Source organism: Ctenocephalides felis, unplaced genomic scaffold (assembly GCF_003426905.1).
Source record: "Ctenocephalides felis isolate EL2017-DRISC unplaced genomic scaffold, ASM342690v1 CF-g0.4_SCAFFOLD_01170, whole genome shotgun sequence".
Classification (NCBI taxonomy): domain Eukaryota; kingdom Metazoa; phylum Arthropoda; class Insecta; order Siphonaptera; family Pulicidae; genus Ctenocephalides; species Ctenocephalides felis.
Window position 1 is genome coordinate 67,184,969 of NW_020537324.1, and position 22,169 is coordinate 67,207,137.

The window sequence follows — 22,169 nt, forward strand, 5'->3', positions numbered from 1 at the left end:
TTGTTTTCTCGTCACAGACAGTTTTAGGACTTTCCGGGTATATGTCTCAAAATAATGCTATTTTGTATTCTATATTTTGTACACGATAATGTTTGTCCGTAAATGAGCTTTTTTAATGGTATACAATCAGCCAAAAAAATATTTAGTATTATATTATAACTTTTACACAATAATTTATAATTGTGTAAAAGTAATAATATGCTAATCAAACTACCTGATGTATAATTAATTCTCAAAAGAAAATAATAAAGAATGTGAGGTATTATTATTTTGTAAAAAATATTATATACAAAGATTTGTTCTTATTCTATATATAAGGTTCATTGCATTATTTTCATATAAAAACATATGCAAAAAAAAACTATATTTTCTCTTCAAAAATAATTACAAAATTGATTTTGATTCCCAAGTTTTTTTGTCAATTTGAGATTTGTATGCATTTTGTAAAATCATAAAATAGTAATTATTATAATAAAATGAACACAAAATGTTTGAACTATTTGTAAACTATTTCCAAAGTCTTAATAAATCCTTAGATATGTTAACAACACACCAGAGAACACATTTTTGTGTCAAGTATTATGTTTTAATGATGTCGGAGTTGTGGAGTTGTAAGTGGATATAACTCCTCTTTGAAGCAGAGACAAATCCTAACCATTCGATGTGATCTCCACAATTAACTGGTTAATCAATGACTTGACTGTTCATAATTTACTCGTACAAACTAGTTATTTTAATTAACACTTAAATACATACTTCTAATGTTGTACAATTAAGACCGTCAAAATCATCGTCATCAGTTTTGTTGGCTCCGTCATTAGATCGGCGAATGGTTTGAGATCTTCTACATTCATGGTTGTTTGGGCCTGTGAAAAGTGTTAATTAATTAACTTATTTCAATTTTTAAACTGAAAACTCATTAACTTCCCGTAGGGTAAATTATAGTAATAGCAAAAAAAATCAAAATGATAATTGAATGTATGTGTGTGTGTGATGTAATACAAAATTTCGTTGACGATTTCGGGAACACCGATCAACCGATTTGAATAATTTGAAAAACATTCGATTCGTATTGATAAGGAGACGTGCTGATCAGTTTTTGGCGAAGGCAGGTCTAGCCGTTCCAAAGATATGTGGCAAAAGTGCCAAAAACGGTAACTCAGTTTTTAAGAGAATGGAGCGTCTGATTTAATAATTCAAAAAACATTCAAAACAACAGCAGGCTTAGCGGTTTTGGAGATCTAGTAAAAAAAAGTAAAAAAAATGCGATTTGGCGGTCAAAATTGATCATTAGATACAGGCACATCAAATCATCAGATATTTTATAAGAGATTTTAATAATGTGTACACATGTTGTGCAATTTTTTTTGGGTTCCGTACCAAGATTTTTAAGTTTCCGTAGGGTAGTTATAGTAATGGCCGAAAATCAAAATGAAAATTTTGCATTTCTCGACGTTTTGAAGGTTTCTGAACATTTTGGCATGCCTCAGAAAAAATTGATGTGTGTGTGTGTGTTCTGTATGTCCGCATATTTTCGTCCATGTTTTCGGGCGCACGGATCAATCGATTGAATGGTTTAAAAAACATTCGATCCCTATCGATAGGGAGATGTGCTGATTGGTTTTTGGCAAAGGCAGGACCAGGCGTTTCGAAGATACAGAGCTAAATGTGCAAAAAATGGCAGTTTTTGAGTGAACTAAGCGTCCGATTTGAATGATCTAAACAACTTTCAGCTTGTATTGACAAAACAATTGCTTTTGAGGATAAAAAATTATTACATCTTTTAATTTTCCATAAAAGTTTTTGTAATTTGAAAATTTTAAAAAATTACTCAGCCTAAACGCCACTCTGGTACAAATGTTTACCTAAGTGAAAAATATGAAAAATGTGAAAATGCCGCCAAGCTAAGCACAGTATAAGTGAAAATGTCGCACAGAATTATTTGCAAATGCGTTTAGACTGTGACTATAAACTTTTTCAATTTTGTGCAAATTAAGCAACTATTTTTTTGAATTTGAATTCGAAATGAAATGACGATTGTTAATGTTTGGAGATTGATTGATTTATGATTTACATTTGATTTGCTCAGATATAACAAGATAGCGAAAATAATGAAAGTTACAGTATTTGTAATATATATATATATATATATATATATATTTGAAAAACTTTTAAAATTTCTCGAATATTTGCCTTAAGGCACGATGCCATGCAGCCCACTAGTATAACTCATTGAATTATATCATTATTGAATCGTATATAATATATTTATATCGACTTACCATTTTCTTTACAATTCCTGCAGCCTCATGCTCCAGAGGAGGAAGTTTAGGAAATAGCTCAGCCTGATTTTCGTACTCGTAGTCATCCGAATCAGATTTGGCATATCCGTTACGTGGTTTTCTTTTCTGTTAATGAAATAATTGAAATATAAGTACTTTGTGAAGAAATTTTATGTATGCAATTCAATTGTATTCTACAACTTCCAACACCAGTTTTTATCAAAAAAATAAATTTGAACAAAAGTTAGATAATTTTCTGATAGGATTTTTTTTGTATCCTTACATTTCAAAACATTTTGGCATACCTTAGAAATGATGGATGTGTTTATGTTTGTGTGTATGTGCGGATACAATTTTTTGACGACGATTTTGAGAACGCGGATCAATCAATTAACAACGGACGAGATTATTTATTAAAAAAATTTATTTTATAACATTAAATATCAACGATTATGAGTAAATATGTACTAAATATTTAATAAATGGTCAACAAATATTCGGTGAGAATTGAAATCCAAGTATTTCATCTCGTGTACATGCTCTTTATATATTTGTTATAATTTCGAATCTGTCTCTTTAAAATCGTGCTCGTTTCTCATCAAATTATATGAATATATTAAAAAGTAATTATTTTTCTATTATCTGCTTATTAATGATAAGCAGATAATTGGAAGGTTCTTTGATATTTTATAAATTAAATGACATTTTGATCACATTTTGCACTCGATCTCCAAAACCGTTAGAACAGATTTTTTCCCGTCAATCGACTTTTTCTCAAAAATGGCTGGGCAGATTTCAAAAATTTAAGTCATTCGATGTATCTCGATGAGGACTATTGTTTGTCAGTCTTGTGCGACAATCGGCCAAGCCGTTTCTTTATAAATAGCAGAAAAATAAAAAAATATTCGTCTACGTTTTTGCCCGCAATTCTGAATTGATTTTGAAAATTCAAAAACTGTTCGACAGATATTGGTTGGGAATAGTGATGATTAGTTTTTGGTAGAGATTGGCCGGGCCGTTTTCTTGTAATAAAGTGTTAAAAAAAAATTTCATTAATTTTTATAACTTTTTTGACGGTACATACCATAGTCTTATAGATCATACTAAAATATGACGGCCCTACAACAAGTCCTTTAATTTGAAAAATTCTTCAAAGTTTGCAAAAGTTAGTATCGTTCTTTTGGCATTTGTCAAAATAAGACCTTCGATAGACGTTTTCTCAAAGACGCCTGAACCGATTTCAGAAATTTAAAAGCCATTTGATGTATCTCAATGAGGACTATCGTTTGTCAATTTTGTGCGACAATCTGCCAAGCCGTTTCTTTTCAATTTGGAAAAAAGTGTTAAACTTTTCGTCAATATTCAAGTTCATACTACCGAATCGGTTTTAAAAAATCAAAAACTATTCGAAAGATATTAGTTGAAAATGATACCGATTAGTTTTAAGTGAAAATCTACCGAGCCGTTTTCTTGTAATTAGCTGTTGAAAAAAAAATTGAATCGATTTTTATGAAACTTGTTTTGGCGATATATATCATGGTCTTATAGAACTTACTGAAATATTACGGGTTTGCGACAAGTAGTTTAATTTTAAAAATTTTAAAATTTTTCTTTTTTGTATCGCAGAGCAAAAAAATCAGATTCCGAAACAATTTTTAAATTTTTGAAAAAGTGACCTGTGGACACCCAAAAAAATTCGCAACGTCTCTGAAAAGGGGTGAAAAAATAATTTTTTTGAATTTTTTTTTTGTTTTTTATTAAAGTAAGCGAGCAAAATATTGGGCATTTTCAAAACCGTCAATTTTTTTAAATTGGCAAATTTGGGAATTTTCCTATGCGTGAAAGTCTATGATGTGCGAAACTTTTCCAAAAATTAATTGTACCATTCGACAGCACAAAAATCACCGATAACGATAGTAAAAAGAAATTGTAATTATTTTGCATTTTTAAAGGGGTTGGTGCTGACTATACGTATAGTTAGCACCGAATTTGGCCACACCCATTAATCTCGAGAACGGAAAGAGCAAAAAAGTTTTAGTTTTGCCAATTTCCACCATCGCGGTGCCAAGTATATTCACGTATTAAGAAACTATTTTCTTACCTCGCGGTGTATAATTTTTTTCTTTTTTTTCGGATGGGCGACATCCGGTTTATGTCCTTCATCAGCTTTTCTGGGCATATTTTTAGCGCACGATGCCTCTTCCGACTTAGCGGTGGTGCTCTGAATTTGCTCCGTATATTTGATTCCTTTCATGTAGTGCTCTTTGGCGAAGTCTATAGTCGCGTTTTCCGTACAAGCACTTGTCGAAGGGCCGGTCATTGCGATGTCGTTGGTATTTAGTTCGGGCAAGGGCGGCTCGGTGGCTGAAATATTAAGAAACATTATTTTCCTGAAGTCAATACAGTAGAAACTCGATTATCCGGACCTCAGTTATACGGATTCGCGATTATCCGGACATAATCGCGTCGGAAATTGCATATTCCGCCCGCGCTGCTGTTTCGCTGCACCGCGCGACATTATCGCTTTATGTAGTTCATTTGCAATTTTACTAGTGTTTTCTGACTTGCATATATACATTTTTAAAGGGTGGTAATTAATACATTCTCTGTTTTGACGTGCATATATACATTTTTAAAGGGTGGTGCTATCTCTTAAATATAAAATAAATATCATAGAATCATTAAAAAAGGCGAAATCGGCCGTAAGTTAGCTGATAGGTATGGTGTAGGTACATCCACTATAAGCGATATTAAAAAGAATGCCGATTCAATTTTGTCGTACACTTGCAAGTTAGATAGTGAAGAGAGGAGTGAAAATCGGAAAATTATGAATATTAACTCTTAGAAGAAGCTCTATAGTTGGTTTTTAGAAAAACGATCAACAAATTATTCGTAAGCAACTTTTCTTCTTCATTGATACTTAACGTACCACCTGAATATTCTACCTCATGACTAATAAAATGTGTAAGTGTTAATTTTCTAATAAACATCCATTTCTGTTGATATCTATATATGTATTTGTTATTTTTGATAAACAAAACATTATTCTTCATAATTTGGATTATCCGGATTTTCGATTATTCGGATGCCTATCGACAACAATTTGTCATTTATGAGTGATTAGTCAATTTATTCAAGTATCTGTAAGTGAGGACTGGATACGGTTGTGCCATTCTTTTTGATCAATTCATTAGTTAGAGAAAAGTAAGCTGAATGGTAATTTGAACATTTATCTAGTGGAAATACTGAAATACTGTCCTTAAGGGGCACAACTAGTGTAAAATTTTCGAAAAAATCGGTTTTTGTTTTTTTCATATTTCGGTAGATTACACCTTTAAAAATAACATATTAAAATTTCAAATCGATATCTCAAATAGTTTTTGAGTTACAGCCATTTAAAAAGTATATATATATAATATATAGTACAACGATCATTTTATCTTTAAACGCGTTTTTCTCGAAACAGCATTTTCCGAATTTGCTGCAGTGATTACTCAAAAACAAATGATCCGATCACTATCAAATTTTTTTTACATGTTTTATATATAGTTCTGCGTAAAATGAACTATCGATTTTTTGATAGGATCAAAAATCGAATTTTGGCAGTCAAAAAACGACCAAAATTTTGGGTAAAATTCGACTTTTTTTTAAAAAACGCCGTCATTTCGTCAATTTTTGATCTTTTTTCTTCATCATAGTTCATTTTTCAGACAATATTATCTAGTTTAACAAGATTTTTTTTTTTAATTTCATCCACGTAGAAGGCCGAAAGCACTGCAGCAGTGAAGAGCCTTTTTTTGTCGCGTCTTTGGAAATCGATGATATCTTGAAAAATATTTAATTTTTTTGTTCAAAAATTTTACTATATATTTTTAAAACATGTATAAATATATTCCTAAAATTTTGAAATGATTGATAAAGTAGTTAGTTTAGGCGGTTACACTAGTTGTGTCCCTTAATACAATATTTTAGTTTCATATTTCGAATAGACACATTTGAATGTTAAATTTAGATTTGACCAAGTTTTATAAAATACTGCTCTAGGATCAAGTACTGCGTTTGATCATATATGTAACATATAAACGAAGAAAAATAATAATAATGATTCGATTTACTTGTTTTGTTGGTGATTGGGCAAGCCGGAAAAGTCGTTTCGTTACACATTTTCATACAGGGTGGCTTATCGTCTTTGCACCGATCTAGAGGTAAAATCTGCAATTTCGTGGAATCTTTATAATGATAAGCGGCGCAATAGACCGATCTCAGAGTATATCCTTCGCCGTGTGTACAATTGCACGGCTTCCATTCACCCATCCACCATCTGAATCGAAATATATACATCAGGTGAATGAAATCATAAAAGTAAAAAAGTATTTACTATACATATATATATATATATATATATATATATATATATATATATAATTCTCACAAAGCCAGGCAAGGAATCAAATTGCAGGCCCGAGCAACGTCCGGCGGCTTATCTGTTACATCGCAATAGCTGTCGTCGACTTGTCCACCGTGGTCCTCCGTACAACGCGGAAGAGCTATCTACAATAAAAAAATAAAAATTGTAATGAAAACTACAATACAGTCAACCCTCTGATAACACGGTTCCTATATTACACGGAGCCAAAAATCAGACATCCTTCTGATAACACGGACTCCATATAACACTAATCTCGCTCAACAGGAACGAGTTTTTTCCGCGCAACATATGAACGATTCTAGTAACTCGATACGGTTGTAAAAAAATTATACTAGTATAGTTATCGAATATTTTATCTTTTACAATATATTTACATAACCATGCCAGTTCATGTTGTAACAGCGGTGTACGACATCGCATTAACTAGTGCTATAGTTTTTTCACACAAAATTAGTCTTTCTAAAACAAATACAGCTTGAAAAACTTTTTGCTAGAAAACAGTTTTTATCTTTCTAAAGGCGAAGTTTATGTTCTAATCCAGTGGTCGGGGAACTTTTGGAACCATTACCCCAAAATATTTTTGTGTAACCTCTCATTACCCCACAAAAAAATTAACTAAAGAAAATAAATAAATATATTTTACATGAAAATCCTACTAATACATGAATAAACTAGTGGTGTATGGCATCATGTCTTATGGCAAATTGCTGGATCTTTCCGCACCGTGACAAAATGTTCGAGAAATTTGTAATGTTTTCAATTAGATTATTATAAATACTGTAACATTGTATAATATTCATAAGATATATATATATAAGCTGAATTACAAATTTAAAATTATTTATTTGAAGTATATAAGTGAGTTTTAGAACTTTAGCCAGAATTAAAATTAAAATCTGAATTATTTTCGATATACAAAGAAAATTTTTTTGAAAAAAAAAAATTGAAATATTTTTCTTTTCCAAAAGCAATTGTTTTGTCAGCAAGTTTTTTTATCATTCAAATCAGATGCTTAGTTCTATCAAAAACAGCCATTTTTTGCACATTTAGCTCTGTATCTTCGAAATGGCTGGACGTTTCTTTGCCAAAACCTAAGCACTACTTCTTCCAATCATTACAAATGGAATGTTTTTTAGATCATTCAAATGGGATACTCCGTTCTCTCAAAAACTTGATTTCTATTTTCTGCACTCTTTACTGCGTATCTCCGTAACGGCTAGACCTGCCTTTGCCAAATACTAATCAGCATATTTCCCTATCAATAGGAATCACATGTTAAATAAACCATTCAAATCGGCGGGATTAGCTCAAGAGTAGCGTTCCCGATTCACATGCTGGAGGTTCCGAGTTCGAATCTCCGGCCAGAATTTGAAAAAAAAAATTAACTAGTTGGAATAATAATAGAATTATGAATTGTACTAATAAGATATGTATGTGAAAATCAAAATGTATAAAAATTAGATAATTAGAATTTGAAAATGAATTGAAGTAAGAAGTAATGAGAAGTATAGAAGAAAGAAGAAATAGTGGTTAGAAGATGAAGTGAGAAAAGATAGTAAAAGAAGAATGAAGATAAGTTAGTTAAGAAGTATAGAAGAAGAATAGGATTATTTGAAGAAGAAGATAGTATAAAATTGTAGATTGTATATGATTGTATAGAATAATGTAGGTGGCTAAATGCTCGAGTAAGCGAGGCCAATAAAAATAAAAAATAAAAAAAAAAAAAACATTCAAATCGCTTAATAATATAATCCGTTAATAATATAATTCGTGCGCCTGAAAACGTGAAAGGAAAAATGCGGACACACAAAACACACACACACATCCAAAATGTTCAAAAACCCCTGATACGTGAAGAAATGGAAAAATTTTCATTTTTGATGTTCGGCCCATTACTATAACTTACCCGACGGGACGTTAACAATAATGCCACAAGTGACAATAAACACGCAAACATGTAATGTAAGAACATTACGATTTGGAGAATTTGTATTGCTTCATTTTTGACACAATTTCTTCAAAATCTGGACTTTAACTTGTCAGAGCAATTTTAATACAATCTTCGGCATTCAATCTATTTCTTCTCGATTTTATGTTTATCAGACTGGAAAAGTTTGGTTTGCACAAATATGTGGTTCCAAATGGCAGCAATTTTCTTACCGCTTCTTCATATGCTATTTCAAAACCCTTTGCAGCTTTTGACATCCAAAAATATTACAGGTTTTGTTCACTCCCAAATTCAATACGTGCTTCGGTATTAAAACGAAGTTACAGAATTGATTCTGCCAAACCTGCTGGTTTTTCCGGTACCATGAACGTTTCACATTTAAAAGGATCTACAATCCAACTCACAATACGTGTGTCCAGATCTGTAAAGTTCTCCCAGGTGAAGTAATTTGTTTACAATTCTCCAAAAACAAAGCTAACCTTGGAAAAGATGCTATCTAGTTCTCTTCTACTTTCTGCCTCCAATATTCCAGCTTTGACTCAAATGCCGACAATATTTCTCTCGCTGAAATAGTATTAATATGCTTTCCCTATAATTCTTTGTTTAATATATTTATGCTCTCAAAAATGTCTGCTAAATATGCGAGATATGCCACCCAGGAAGAGTTTTTAAAATTTTCAGCAACAATATTTTTTTGAAAAATCATAGAGATTTCAGCTTCATTTTTAAGAGTTCATACTCAATTTAAAATATTTTCGCGAGAGAGCCACCTTATTTCTGTATAATAAAGGAGGTAGATCTCAGCTTTACCATCCTGATATAATTTACAAAATAGCCGCGTATTTAGTGCATGTCCCTTGATAAAATTTATAATCTTGATAACATCATGAGTGTGGGTTATTTTCTTTTACAAAAGCTGAAAAACCATAAATGTGATCCAGCATAGCTAGAGCTTCATCCAAAGACACCAAATTGCAATTTTAATCTTTGCGCTTTGAAGTATTCCATTACTTTATTATAAAATTTTCATTCCACGACATCTGAACTGAAGAAGAAAACAAAGCAGCAATTTCTTTTCAAATTTATCTACACAGTTATAGCAAACATATACCAGTTGTGAATTACTATAGAAATCCGTTGTCTCAAGCTGAATAGCAAAATATTTAGTTTGTTTTAATGCAAAAACTTCACATTTTTACTGAAGCTGATTTAAAACAAGCAAGATATTTAACTTATTTTAGTGCGAAAACTACTTTTCCTGGACATTTTCTGCTAATGCAGAATATTTTCCGATAGTAGGTTTTACTGAAGATGGTTTAGTGCTTCGCAAATATATATTTTACCCCCAAAAATTCCACTTTTACCCCATTTGGGGTAATTTACCCCGGTTCCCCGACCACTGTTCTAATCAAAAAATCCGATTCGCTAATTTTATGTTTTCTCGACGTTTCAAGCCATTCTGAATCGAATAAAACCAAGTTTGGAAAAAGTATTTTTGTGTATGTGAACAGATTTTTAGCCGTAAATCGACGTTTTCTCAAAAACGGCTGGACGAATTTTAAAAAATTTAAAAGCCATCCGATGTATCTCGATGAGGGCTAGAATTTACCAATTTTACGCGACAATCAGCAATGCTTTTTTCCTGTAAATAACAGAAAAGTGAAAAATTTATGTCCACTTTTTTACATACCAAAACACGGAAACATACCGCAAAACTTTGATTTTAGAGTGAAAAGCGATGTCGTCTGCTGCTTGACATGAAGCTGCCCGAGACGAGGTTTGGTACCCTAGAAATTTGTTGAAAAAAAATCAAATACCTGTGATCCTCCGCCGCAAGGGTCTGAACATAACGACCAATCTAAATATTCCCAATGATAGAACCGGCTTGTAGTTCGAATCGTGCTTCTTATTGTAATCACGTAACTGAATTTAATGCCCTCATTGACGCATTATTGTAAACAAGCTGAAATCAAATTGAATAATACCCATTACATTTTTAAATTAGAACATTTTATCGACTAATTTTTTTCGTCCTTATATCCTCATTCACTCGTCAATGCACAAAATTGTGTCACTCCCAGTATATTCGTCCATTACCATAAGCTGGTTAATCTAGTCTCATAATTTATTCCACCTTTGTTGGAATTGTTTATGAAAATTTTAACAGTTGTTTCTAGCTGAAAAAATATCGTTACAATAATTTATTTTCTTACAAATACATTCAGGGTCTGTTGTGTCGGGCCTCGTATGTATAGTTTTTCTTTCGACTCGTATCTTACATAGACGCCTTCATCTTGACCGAATTTAACTTCTCCAGACAATGCCTTATGACTAGAACATAATAATATTAAAATTGACTGAATAATTAATTAACGAGGAATAAAATCTAATAATCTTACTGATGTCCGTTCAGGTACCATGTATTATTTTCTTTGTCCGAAACCGCTAGATTACAGTTTGATGGTTTCATTTCTTCAAAGGTAATCATTCCTGAACCTTTTGGTATTTGCTCAATCAGATTGTAATCTGCAATGTATATCAATTTTTATAAATTCTAGCATATTTTTTGTTTTGATCTTCAAGAATGGTTAACTAAATTAAATCAGTCTTTCTACAATTCTCGTTGAACATTGAAGATCCGACTAAATGTATTTTTCTACTGTATAAATATTATGTTCAAGTTGATGCAATGAATGCAGTTGCTTGTTAATATTGTTCAAAAATAAATTATTATGTAGGATTAACCAAATTCCAGACGAAGTTACGAAATGTCTATATCAATTCTAACATGATAGAATATAATAAAAATCGCTTTCAAAATGGTTCAACTTCTAAATCGATCGGCTGATTTTGTTTTGTCGACGTTTCAAGTCATTCAGAAACGTTTGACACTAAAATTGAAAATAATTGATTTTTCATTGGCATTCCGAAAATTAAAAACTATTTGACGAAACTCAATAAAATTTATTAGTTGTTCGAGATATTTGGCCGAGCTGATTTTTAGGATTTAACGATATTTTTCACACAAATTTTTGCAAAACACTTCATTGATTCTGAAAATTACTGTTTGTTTCATAATTGATTTTTAAATTCTTGGACAATTTTATTGAAAATTTGTTGGATTATAAATTCAAGATCTTCAAGAAAACACTAAACACGAAGGGTTTAGTGACTATGAGAGCTTTCATTTGTTTATATAATAGAACTACTAGAGGTGAATGGCATCGTGCATTTTTTGGAATTTTTTGATAATTAGAAAATGTTGTCTAACTTTTAACATTATAAAACTTGGTACGAAACCCATTTAAAGATAAAATAATTTTACTTATTATTAGAATCTCTATAAAATATCTGATGATTTGATGCGCATATGTTGTAAATCATTGAAACCGCTAGACTGCTTTCCCAAAATTTACGAAATTCTTCATTTTGCCAATATAAGTAAAATGTTTAATGAATTATTCAAATCGGTTATCCGTGCTTTCGAAATCGTCGACATACATACACACATAATTACACACATATATACATCCATTTTTCTTGAAAATATGTCAAAATGTTCAGAAACCTTTGAAACGTAAAAGAATATAGGAATTTTTTATTTTCGATTTTCTTGCGTTTACTATGACTATATGAACTACTAGTCGAGCGCAAAATAAGTGCGTAAAGGTAAAAGGGGACTGTGACGTCACTTGCTGAACGAGCATAGCCGACATTCGTATAACTCTCCCTATTGATTAAATGTCATATATCATATGCCACGCGCTAACCTAAAATTAGATCGTGTGCTTAAAATTATTAAATGGAAAATATTATCATTTCTAGCTCAAATTATCTGCCCACACACATTGGCCATTATATTATTGAAATAAAACTGTAACAGATAATTTTTAATAACATCAACTATTATGATAAATATTATTAATATTTTCTCCTGCAAAATGATCAGTCTACGTAATTCCCATTATATTATTAAAATCTAACATATGACATCTAATCAATCGCGAGAATCCACGATTGCCGGCAACGCTCGTACAGCAAGTGACGCCACAGCCTACCTTCTATCTCTGTATACTTTATACATTGGAACACATGAGGACTAGCAGTCCATGCAGTATAAGGTCTATGCTTTGCATACACAACTCTTCTAGCGTTTTGAAATTTTAAATCGTTAGTAAATGTTATAGATCATAGGTTCCCAAACTTGTTTGTACCGTGGACCCCCTATATTAAAGTGACCCACGTACCAGTTTCGTCGGAACAGTCGCGGATTTCATCTAGTGATCCGGGTTTAAATCGAATCTTCGCAATGCTTGATACTAAAATTTTAACTACCCATCAAATATTGGAAACGATATATTTCACATCACTCAATAAATCCGTAGGATAACTAAGAAAAACCATTTTTTTGCAATTTTTTTTATGCAATATAGTTTTTTTTGAAGACGATATAAAGATTATAGCGAATTTCAAACTTTTCGAAACCATTTTTAGTACGATTTGTAATTTGCCACAAAATTCAGGTATCATCTCATCATTTGGTAAAAGTTTCTTCACAGCAAGCATCCTTTTGAGATCTGAGATCGGTATATGGTCGCTGCGGAACAGCGACTATATAAAGAATATGATAAAAGGGGAAGCAATTCGGATCCCAATTCATATTTTTTCTTCTTTTTTTTTTTTTTTTTTGACCAAATTTAAAGTTAGTCATTCAATAGTTTTTAAGATATACGAGGTTAATGGATGGCTGACTGGCTCCGCTCTTAATACTGGTATTGAAACAGGTTGTACGTTTTCAAAATGCATAATTCGATTTTGATGAAACGTGACATATATTGTTACTACAGTTTACTAAATAATAGACAAAAATTTACCTCTTGAAAGTTGCCATAGACCCTTGGGAGTCCATGCGCTCTAGATCATTTACTCGATTTTATTTTGTATTAAAAACAAATAACAAACAAGTTTACCTGTCCCATTCTCCTCCAGATACTCTCCTCGTATGACTTCGCACTCCGTGCCGTTGCCATGGCATACCCCGCATCTGTCCTCCACCGCCGTACTGTCTATTACGAGATCACAACCTACACGCTGCAAAACATAACATAGTTCCTGTTCTAATAATAATAATAATCATAATCATAATTAACTAGATACCAACACATTTATTTATAGAGCTGTATCTGCCCACACAATTGTAAGAATTAACAAGATAGGAACACATTTACACAAACGTGTCTATTTGTAGAGTTACATTTATTCCCGCATTACTGAGAACTTGGGGTTTACAGGGACATCAACTTTCTTAACATGCAACCATAAAAAAATGCAAACAAGCTATTGCATTGTCTCACGAACTTTTGGCCATAATAGATGTCACTTGTATATTATCATAATTACTTTTTTTTTTGTTCAAACTTATTTTTTTTAACTTACCGAAGGAAGTTTTGACGAGAAAATCCGATTCGCTGGAAAATTTTGGAAAAAGTACGTAGTATGTGTAAGTATGGCTGTGTGTATGAAAGAGTTGATTTCTGACATTTCGTCGGCGTTGTCTCAAAGAACGGCTGAACCGATTGCAAAAATGCAAGACATTCAATGTAACTATAAGGAGTTACTTCGATCATTTTTACGCAAGCCGTTTTCTTAAATTAACTGAAAAGTTTTTTTTAACTCTAGTCAAATTACACTTTTCTACCATAATTTCATTGACGTTTCAAGTCATTCTGAATTGAATGAGCCCAAATTTGGAAAAAGTATGTGTTATGTAACAGTGTTTTTTTGACTTCAGTCAAAATTAAACCTTTCATTTATATTTTCATTGATGTTTCAACTCATTCTGAATCGAATGATACCAAATTTAGAAAAAGTATATGTACGTGTATTTATGTATCAAGTATATGTGTGTAATGTGAGCGTGTCGATTTTTAACATTTTATCGACGTAGTCTCAAAAAATGGCTGAACCGATTTTAAAAATGTAAGACGTTCGATGTAACTTGATAAGGACTCGCTCTGATTATTTTTGAGCAGGCCCTTTTCCCAAAATTAGCAGAATAGTGTTTATTGACTTCAGTCAAAATTCGATATTTTATTGACGTTTTTTTAAAACCGATGTGAAAAATTTAAGTCATTCGATTAAATGCACTCGGATATCTTTTTATGCCATCCGCTTAGTCGTTTAAATTTCCACGAGCTAATCCTATTTGCTAATTTTATATTTCCTCGACCATTCAGTCATTCTGAATCGAATGAGACTAAATTAAGAAAAACTATGTGTGTATCTGTGTCTTCATTAACGTTTTCTCAAACCGATGTGAAAAATTTAAAAGCCATTTGACGAAACTTGATGTTGCACTCGCGTTGGATATTTTTTATACTATCCTCTTAGCAGTTTCTTTAGAATAGCAAAAAATGCTTTTTTTTCTCCACTTTTTAGCAAAAAAAATCTAACTAACTTTGAAAATTCAAAAACTATTGAAAGGAATAATTTAGGAATCGTGCTAATTAGTTTTTTACGAAGATTAGCCGATTTGGTCACATTTTTTTCCGACAATTCAAATGAAACTTAGTGTGAAATGTACTTGCAATCAATAGAGTACGTAGTATTAATGAACATATTAAAATATTATAGTCTTACAAAAAGAGAAAATATAAAAATTATGATTCGGATTATTTGGCTACGCTTTGTAATTCATAATGTGTAACAAAATTGAATATTATTTTAATTCTTTTTAAAATTGAATAATATACAATAGTTTTTACAACAGTCTTGCAATAGTTGCCCTATAGCAACACGGTATACTTATAAATAATTCATCATAAATTAAGATATTGCCTATTTATGAATTCAGTAGTTCCGATAGTTCACACATATAGAAAAGTTACTGCAACTTGCCTTAAAGCAAAATGACCCTTTTTACTAGTAATTTACTTCGTTTGTTACTCGAATTATTTTCCATTGAACGTGTTTAAAAAATCAAATGGAACTAGAATTCCAATCTAGTAGAATCCAGAATTGCACAAATACAGTCAACCCTAGGTTAACACAGCACTCTTGGTGCACGGTTCCCATACTACGCGGAGATAAAAATCCGGCATCCCTCCGACTACACCGACTTCCTATTACACGGATTTTGTTCAACAGCCCTATAAGTTCATTGCGCAACCTTTGAGTGATTATAGGAGCTTGATATCAAAAGGGTATCAATGTAAGTTTTGTATCGACTTTTATCCTTTAGACATGCCTAATTTTATAATAGCTGTCTAAGAACACGTTTGAACTAACTACTGCGTTGCGACAATTTTTAAATGAGTTGTCTAGGTCAGGGCTTCTTAAACTTTTTTATGTAGCGACCCCCTTCAAGCTTAGGAAATTTTAAACGACCCCCCTCCAAATAATAAAATATATATTAACCGTTATCGCACTATTTTACAATGTAAATAAAATAAGGTTTGAAGAATATGTACCCATTCATGTTATATATAATTGGAAACGTTGACATAAAACTATATATATATATATATATATATATATATATATATATTCAATAGAAAAAATAAACTTTTGTAACAAATTCTTTATAGAAAACATAAAACTATATCTACATATTCAATAGAAAAAATAAAATTTTGTAACATTTTTTTAATGAAAACCTATTATTAACATCAAACAATATTAATGTGATGAATGTGATTGTTTATTTTTACAGAAATAATTAAATCTAGGCTCAACTTAAGTTAGTGCAGATCGTAATAAATTTTCAACGTATATTAAAGTTGAACGGTATTTTGATTTTATGTAAGTTAATGTAGAAGAGGCTGATTCACATAAATATGTTGCACAAAATGGCAGTAATTTGTTTATTGCCATTTCCGATAGTAGGGAATATTCTGATTTGATTTCAATCCAAAATTCATGCACAGACACTTGAAAAAATCTGAGTCGCAAGGTAGTATCACTTGTTAATTCGGTAAATTCTTCTTGTGCTTTTAAGTTTGAAAAATTAATTTCTTCCATTTCAATTGAAAATGGATTGCAAATTCATTGTTGTGTATCGATATCATTGAAAAAATACCTATGTAAACTCCCATATTCTTCAAATGACTAACTATAATTTTTGTTATAGGAGTATCTTTTTTTGAAATATTGTTACTAATTATATACTCGTCAGTGAATGGAAACATTTTGAGCGATCCACTTTCTACTGTATAATACATAAATTATCGTGAAAATAGTCGGCCTAATAATACTAATTTAAAATTTTGTTTATAATGATTGAAAAGAATCAGATCTTTGCGACCCCTTTTTAGTAACCTCGTGACCCCCACTTTAAGAAACCCTGGTCTAGGTCATACATGTCATTTCATGCGTATTACTTCTACTTCAAGTTGTATTCTTGGTCTCCATACAGCACGATAAAATGGTGCAATTTGTACTAACTCTGAGTCTCTTACAGCGCGGTTTCCACACTGCACTGTATAGGTTTCCATAGAACGCACTACGAATTAGCCTGAATTGTATGTTAAATACGAGTTTTTTATAGCACGGTCCCATGCTGCACGGTACGGACTTGCCGCATTAACCGAGTCTTAAAGTCTTAAAAAATTTACTTTATGTAAATATGTATGGTATGATTAAAAACTAATTTTGCTAGCAATTTTATTATCTATCGTTTTAGTTAATTTTATCATAATTTTTTAATGTAATATTTTTGCATTACCCTGCACGTGCCCTCAACACACAGGTCAGGCGTTCCTGGCTTGCAGGGTGTTCCATCGCGAACAACAGGCGACCTGACCGCCGGTACACCAACGTCATTAATGCATATCAAGGCACATTCTACATCTAGTTCAAAAACACAAAGTTATTTAAATCGTGAAAATATTAGGCATTTTGAAAATGTAATACATAGGGTAGAGCGGGGCTTAAATGTCCTCGAGTGAAATGGTCTACCAATAATATCTCTAATACAGGTGAAGTTAGGAATTTTTTAACAATAATATGTCAAAGTAGAGGAAAAAAGATGTATAACAAGCTATTAAAAGATAAACTCCAAGATTGGAAATCTATAACAAAAGTAGTTTTTTTTATTTTTATTTTTTTTGGTTGTGTCACTGTTGTTTAGTTTACGAGACACTTCGTATAATTTTTACGTTATTTAATTGCTTTATAAGATGTAGTATTAATTAACTTCCCGTAGGGTAAGTTATAGTAATCGTCCAAAAATCGAAATTGAAAATGTTTACTATTCTTCACGTTTTGAAAGTTTCTGAACATTTTGGCATACCTCAGAAAGAATGGATGTGTGTATGTATATATGGATACAAATTTTCGTCCACGTTTTCGGCCCCACGGATCAACCGATTTGAAATGGTTTAAAAAACATTCGATTCCAATTGATAGGGAGATGTGTTGATTAGTTTTTGGCATAGGCAGGTCCAGCAGTTACGGAGATAAAGTGCAAAGAGTGCAGAAAATAGAAATCGAGTTTTTGAGAGAACAAAACATCCGATTTGAATGATCTAACAAACATTCAATTAGTAATGATTGGGAGAAGTGGTTATTAGTCATTTTACAAAAATAAATTGAGTAGTTCTTCGAACTCTGCTGATGAATATTTCTTACAATATACTAGATCAAGGTTATAAATGTGTTCTTTGTATCTGTCCTATTTTACTTCGCATATGGGGTAAAAGTGAACACATGACAATTTTTTGAAAATAAAAAGAAAAATATTTATACAATGATGTGTTAGCTGTGAGTTTTACTGAACATAGTCAGATAGCTGTTTGTTTGATATGTGGTATTTGTTATGCTGTGTTATTGGTTTGGTTTTCATAATATAATTACTCACAGTGAATTTAGACCTTTGTGTCTCGCCCTACCGTACACATAAAAGACAAAAATTACATGATAAATTTTAAGAAGATCGACAGAATAATTTTACGCATAATAATATGTTGTCAAAGATTGATAGATTGCTCTAGATTTTTTCTATATTCCTTCTATTATTGATATGTACATACTTACACACAAATAACTACTAAATGATCTCCAATTCCATGTTCTTCCTCTAAAAGGTCTGTCGTTGGTCTCGGCACATTGCACATCTCTAAAACTTTTACCTACTCCAGGGCAAGCCTTTAAGATTGAACAACGTTAATGAGTTATATCTTATAAATATATAATTTTTAATGAAAAATATATATATTAGGGTAATCCTTAATATTGACATTTTTGAATTTCCTTGCTCCCAATGACTAACATGGTTCCAAATTGATCAAAAAACAATTCTCTGAAAGTTTTAGCTCCTAATAGTCTTTTAGATTGAGCGCAATTCAGTTAAAGTTTGGTATGGAAATAGAATGGAAAAAATTTCAAAAATTATGCAGAGCGTCGAATTTTCAATAACAAATGACACGAACTTTCAATAAAAAATGACACGACATTTCACTTTTAATTCGTTTGTCGCTAACTTATACCTAAATAATTTTGTTTTCAATTTTCAAAAAAATTTCCATGCTATTTCCATACGAAGTTTGATTGAATTGCGCACTATCTAAAAGTTAATATTAAGAGCTAAAACTTTCAGAGAATTGTTTTTTTATCAATTTAGAACCTTAGGAGCAAGGAAATTAGAAAATGTCCATATTAAGGACCACCCTAATAATATAATATATATATGTATATATATATATATATACATGCAGACCTAGTAGATTATCTACAAATTTAATGCTGATTTGTTGCACACTGAATATTTTCCGTACAGTAAATAGGTTATATAATAGGATTATCCGATGTGATCCAAAGCCAGAGTCATAAATTCTATAATGCTGTAATCCTGTCTATGTAATTGATTGTAAAATATTGTCGTTGACATTCAATTGTTACGTATATCCATACGTCCAAGTTTATAAATTAATGCTAATACTTTTAAATCAGTATATTCAATCAGAAAAATAGGTTTTTTGTTTGAAATTGAAAACCATTGTCTTCACCAGTTAACTGTGATTGACGAATGTAATTGTCATGAAGAAGTGCCAGAATTTAGTGTAAACTAGCTGTAAGTGGAATTCTGTCTTAAGGCAATTAGGGCATCGTGTCTTAAGGCAAATTGCAGGAACTTCCCGTACCAAAAATTATTATTTTTTAAAAACGATTAACATTTTTGAAAAAATTTTATTTCGCAAAAATAAGATTTTTGAGAAACTATAAATTGGACAAAAAATTACTTTTTCTTGAAAAAAAATTTTTTTTTTAAAAAAAATAAATCTAAAAAAATGTTTTCTTTATTTGACATATTTTGGAAGATCTGAACTTTTTTCAAAGCAATCGTACTGCTTTAACTGCATAGAGACAAAATATAAAGCGTAAAGCGCCGCGTCGCTGTCTAACGGATATTGGTACGGAACCCATAGGAATGTAAACAAAATTTATACTTATTGTTAAAATCTCTATAAAATATCTGATAATTTGATGTGCATATGTCTAATGATCATTTTTGACCGCCAGATGGCATTTTTTTTTACTTTTTTCGTTAAATCTCCGAAAGCGCTAGACCTGCCCTCATGAAAATTTGATCACTTCTTCATCTTGGTCAATACAAGTAAAATGTTTTTTTGAATTATTAAAATCGGACGCTCTCCGTTCTCTTAAAAACTGAGTTACCGTTTTCGGCACTTTTTGCCCCGTATCTTCGGAACGGCTGGACCTGCCTTCGCCAAAAACTATCAGCACGTCTCCTTATTAATACGAATCGAATGCTTTTTGAATTATTTAAATCGGTTGTTCCGTGTTCCCGAAATCGTCGACGAAAATTTGTATCCGCACATACATACACACACGTACATACATACACACACATACACACACACACACACACACACACACATACACATACATCATTTTTTCTAAGGTATGCCAAAATGTTCAGAACCTCTAAAACGTAATGATATATGAAAATTTTCATTTTCGATTTTTTTTGCGATTACTATAACTTACCCTACGGGAAGTTAATTAAATTTTTTGAAAAAAAGACATACAAATATGAGATGTTCGTTGTTCTAAAACTAATAAATTCATTAACAAATTTTGAAAAAAATTGTAAAAATTAAATTTCATTACTCACAGTGAATAAAAATGACCGAAAAATGCTTGTCCCGCGATATAAATAGGAGGAAGCGGCAAAGTCTACCAAAAATTATTAGGTTTTGTATTATTGCATAGTTTGGCGAAAATTTGTAGGTGGCAACTTCAGAAATATTTCATCATTTTGATCCTAGCTGTATGAATGCGTAAAAACGAAACGCATAGGTCAATTTGACCGCGCGCGGTTTTTGTGTCAGTAGCTTTAGTAACAATGGTGGATGAGTGATGTGGGTAAGAGATAATCAGAGCGCTGGTCATAAATTACGAATAAGACGATCACCCACGGTTATTTAAAACTAAAAATAAAATAGAACCTCGTTAGAACAAGTTTTATATCTCTTCCTCTCTCCATGCAAGGTCGTCCGCCGTCCGTGGGCGCGGGATTATTGCAACTTCTCGTACTGATAGCAATCCCCGTGCCGCAGGATCTGGTGCACTCCGACCAGGGACTCCAAGGGCCCAAGCACCGTTCATGCCACCTGGCCGCTGACCCAGTTTCACGCAATTCCCTCGATAGCACCACTGTAATAGACGAGTGATATGTTGAAGTTTAAGGGGGTTGTTGGTTTTTATTTATTCTCTTTCCGATTTTGAGATTTTTTGATTTTATGAAAGCTAAAAACTATGAAAGGTCTCGGGCTCTGCAAGGTTTTATAGCTCGAAAATTATTGGTGCATGTCATCGTGCCTTAATGCAAATTGCTGGAACTTCACGAACCGTAATTAAAAATTCGAGTAATGATATTAGTGAGAATTATCAAAATACGCTTGATTAATCAACGAGCAATCTCTTGCCGCAAAAAATAATGATGTACAACCGCACTGAATTTCACACATTCAATCAAAAATTGCTGGCGATTTGGTGACATGTTGACTTCAAACGATTGCAATTCTAGTTCGGCCTTGCGTTCGCAATGATAATTAACAAGTCGCAAGGCCAATAGCTTAGTGTTTGCAGGATAAATCTCAAATAGATTATTTATAAAATCATTGTTTTTCACATGGGCAGTTATACGTTGCCTGTTCACGAGTTGGAAAACCATCCGCTTTGTTTGTGTTAACGTCAGACCAAAAACAAAAATGTGGTTTACCAAAGATCACTTCAATGAAACGGACAATTTGCGGATACACTTTCACTTACTTAGAGAAGTTCAATTAAAAAACACTTAATTTTTGTAATCGAAATAAATCATTACTGTTGTATAATAAAATCAATTCTTTCTTCTTTTCAAATATAAAACAACAATAAATTTCTTCATCTTTCTCACGAAATCATCTGGTGGCGAAACGGAGTTCGTCGGGTTTGCTAGTAGATATATATCTCTAAATGTATGATCCTCTGAAACCGTTTTTTTTAT

At 31.8% G+C, this 22,169-nt stretch overlaps 1 protein-coding gene across 1 annotated transcript in view; it reads right to left on the reverse strand.

Annotated features, from left to right (window-relative positions):
* Positions 1 to 758: 758 nt before the first annotated feature.
* LOC113367568 (DC-STAMP domain-containing protein 2-like) overlaps positions 759 to 22,169 on the reverse strand; it is a 68,354-nt gene continuing 46,943 nt past the window's right edge. Inside the window, exons 11-20 of the mRNA XM_026609165.1 lie at positions 13,630 to 13,776; positions 11,059 to 11,185; positions 10,939 to 10,990; positions 10,757 to 10,836; positions 10,477 to 10,582; positions 6,715 to 6,833; positions 6,455 to 6,603; positions 4,384 to 4,646; positions 2,283 to 2,408; positions 759 to 866 (exon numbers count right to left, since the gene is read on the reverse strand). Of these exons, the coding sequence (XP_026464950.1) occupies positions 759 to 866; positions 2,283 to 2,408; positions 4,384 to 4,646; positions 6,455 to 6,603; positions 6,715 to 6,833; positions 10,477 to 10,582; positions 10,757 to 10,836; positions 10,939 to 10,990; positions 11,059 to 11,185; positions 13,630 to 13,776 (1,277 nt within the window). The remainder of the gene's footprint in view (positions 867 to 2,282; positions 2,409 to 4,383; positions 4,647 to 6,454; positions 6,604 to 6,714; positions 6,834 to 10,476; positions 10,583 to 10,756; positions 10,837 to 10,938; positions 10,991 to 11,058; positions 11,186 to 13,629; positions 13,777 to 22,169) is intronic.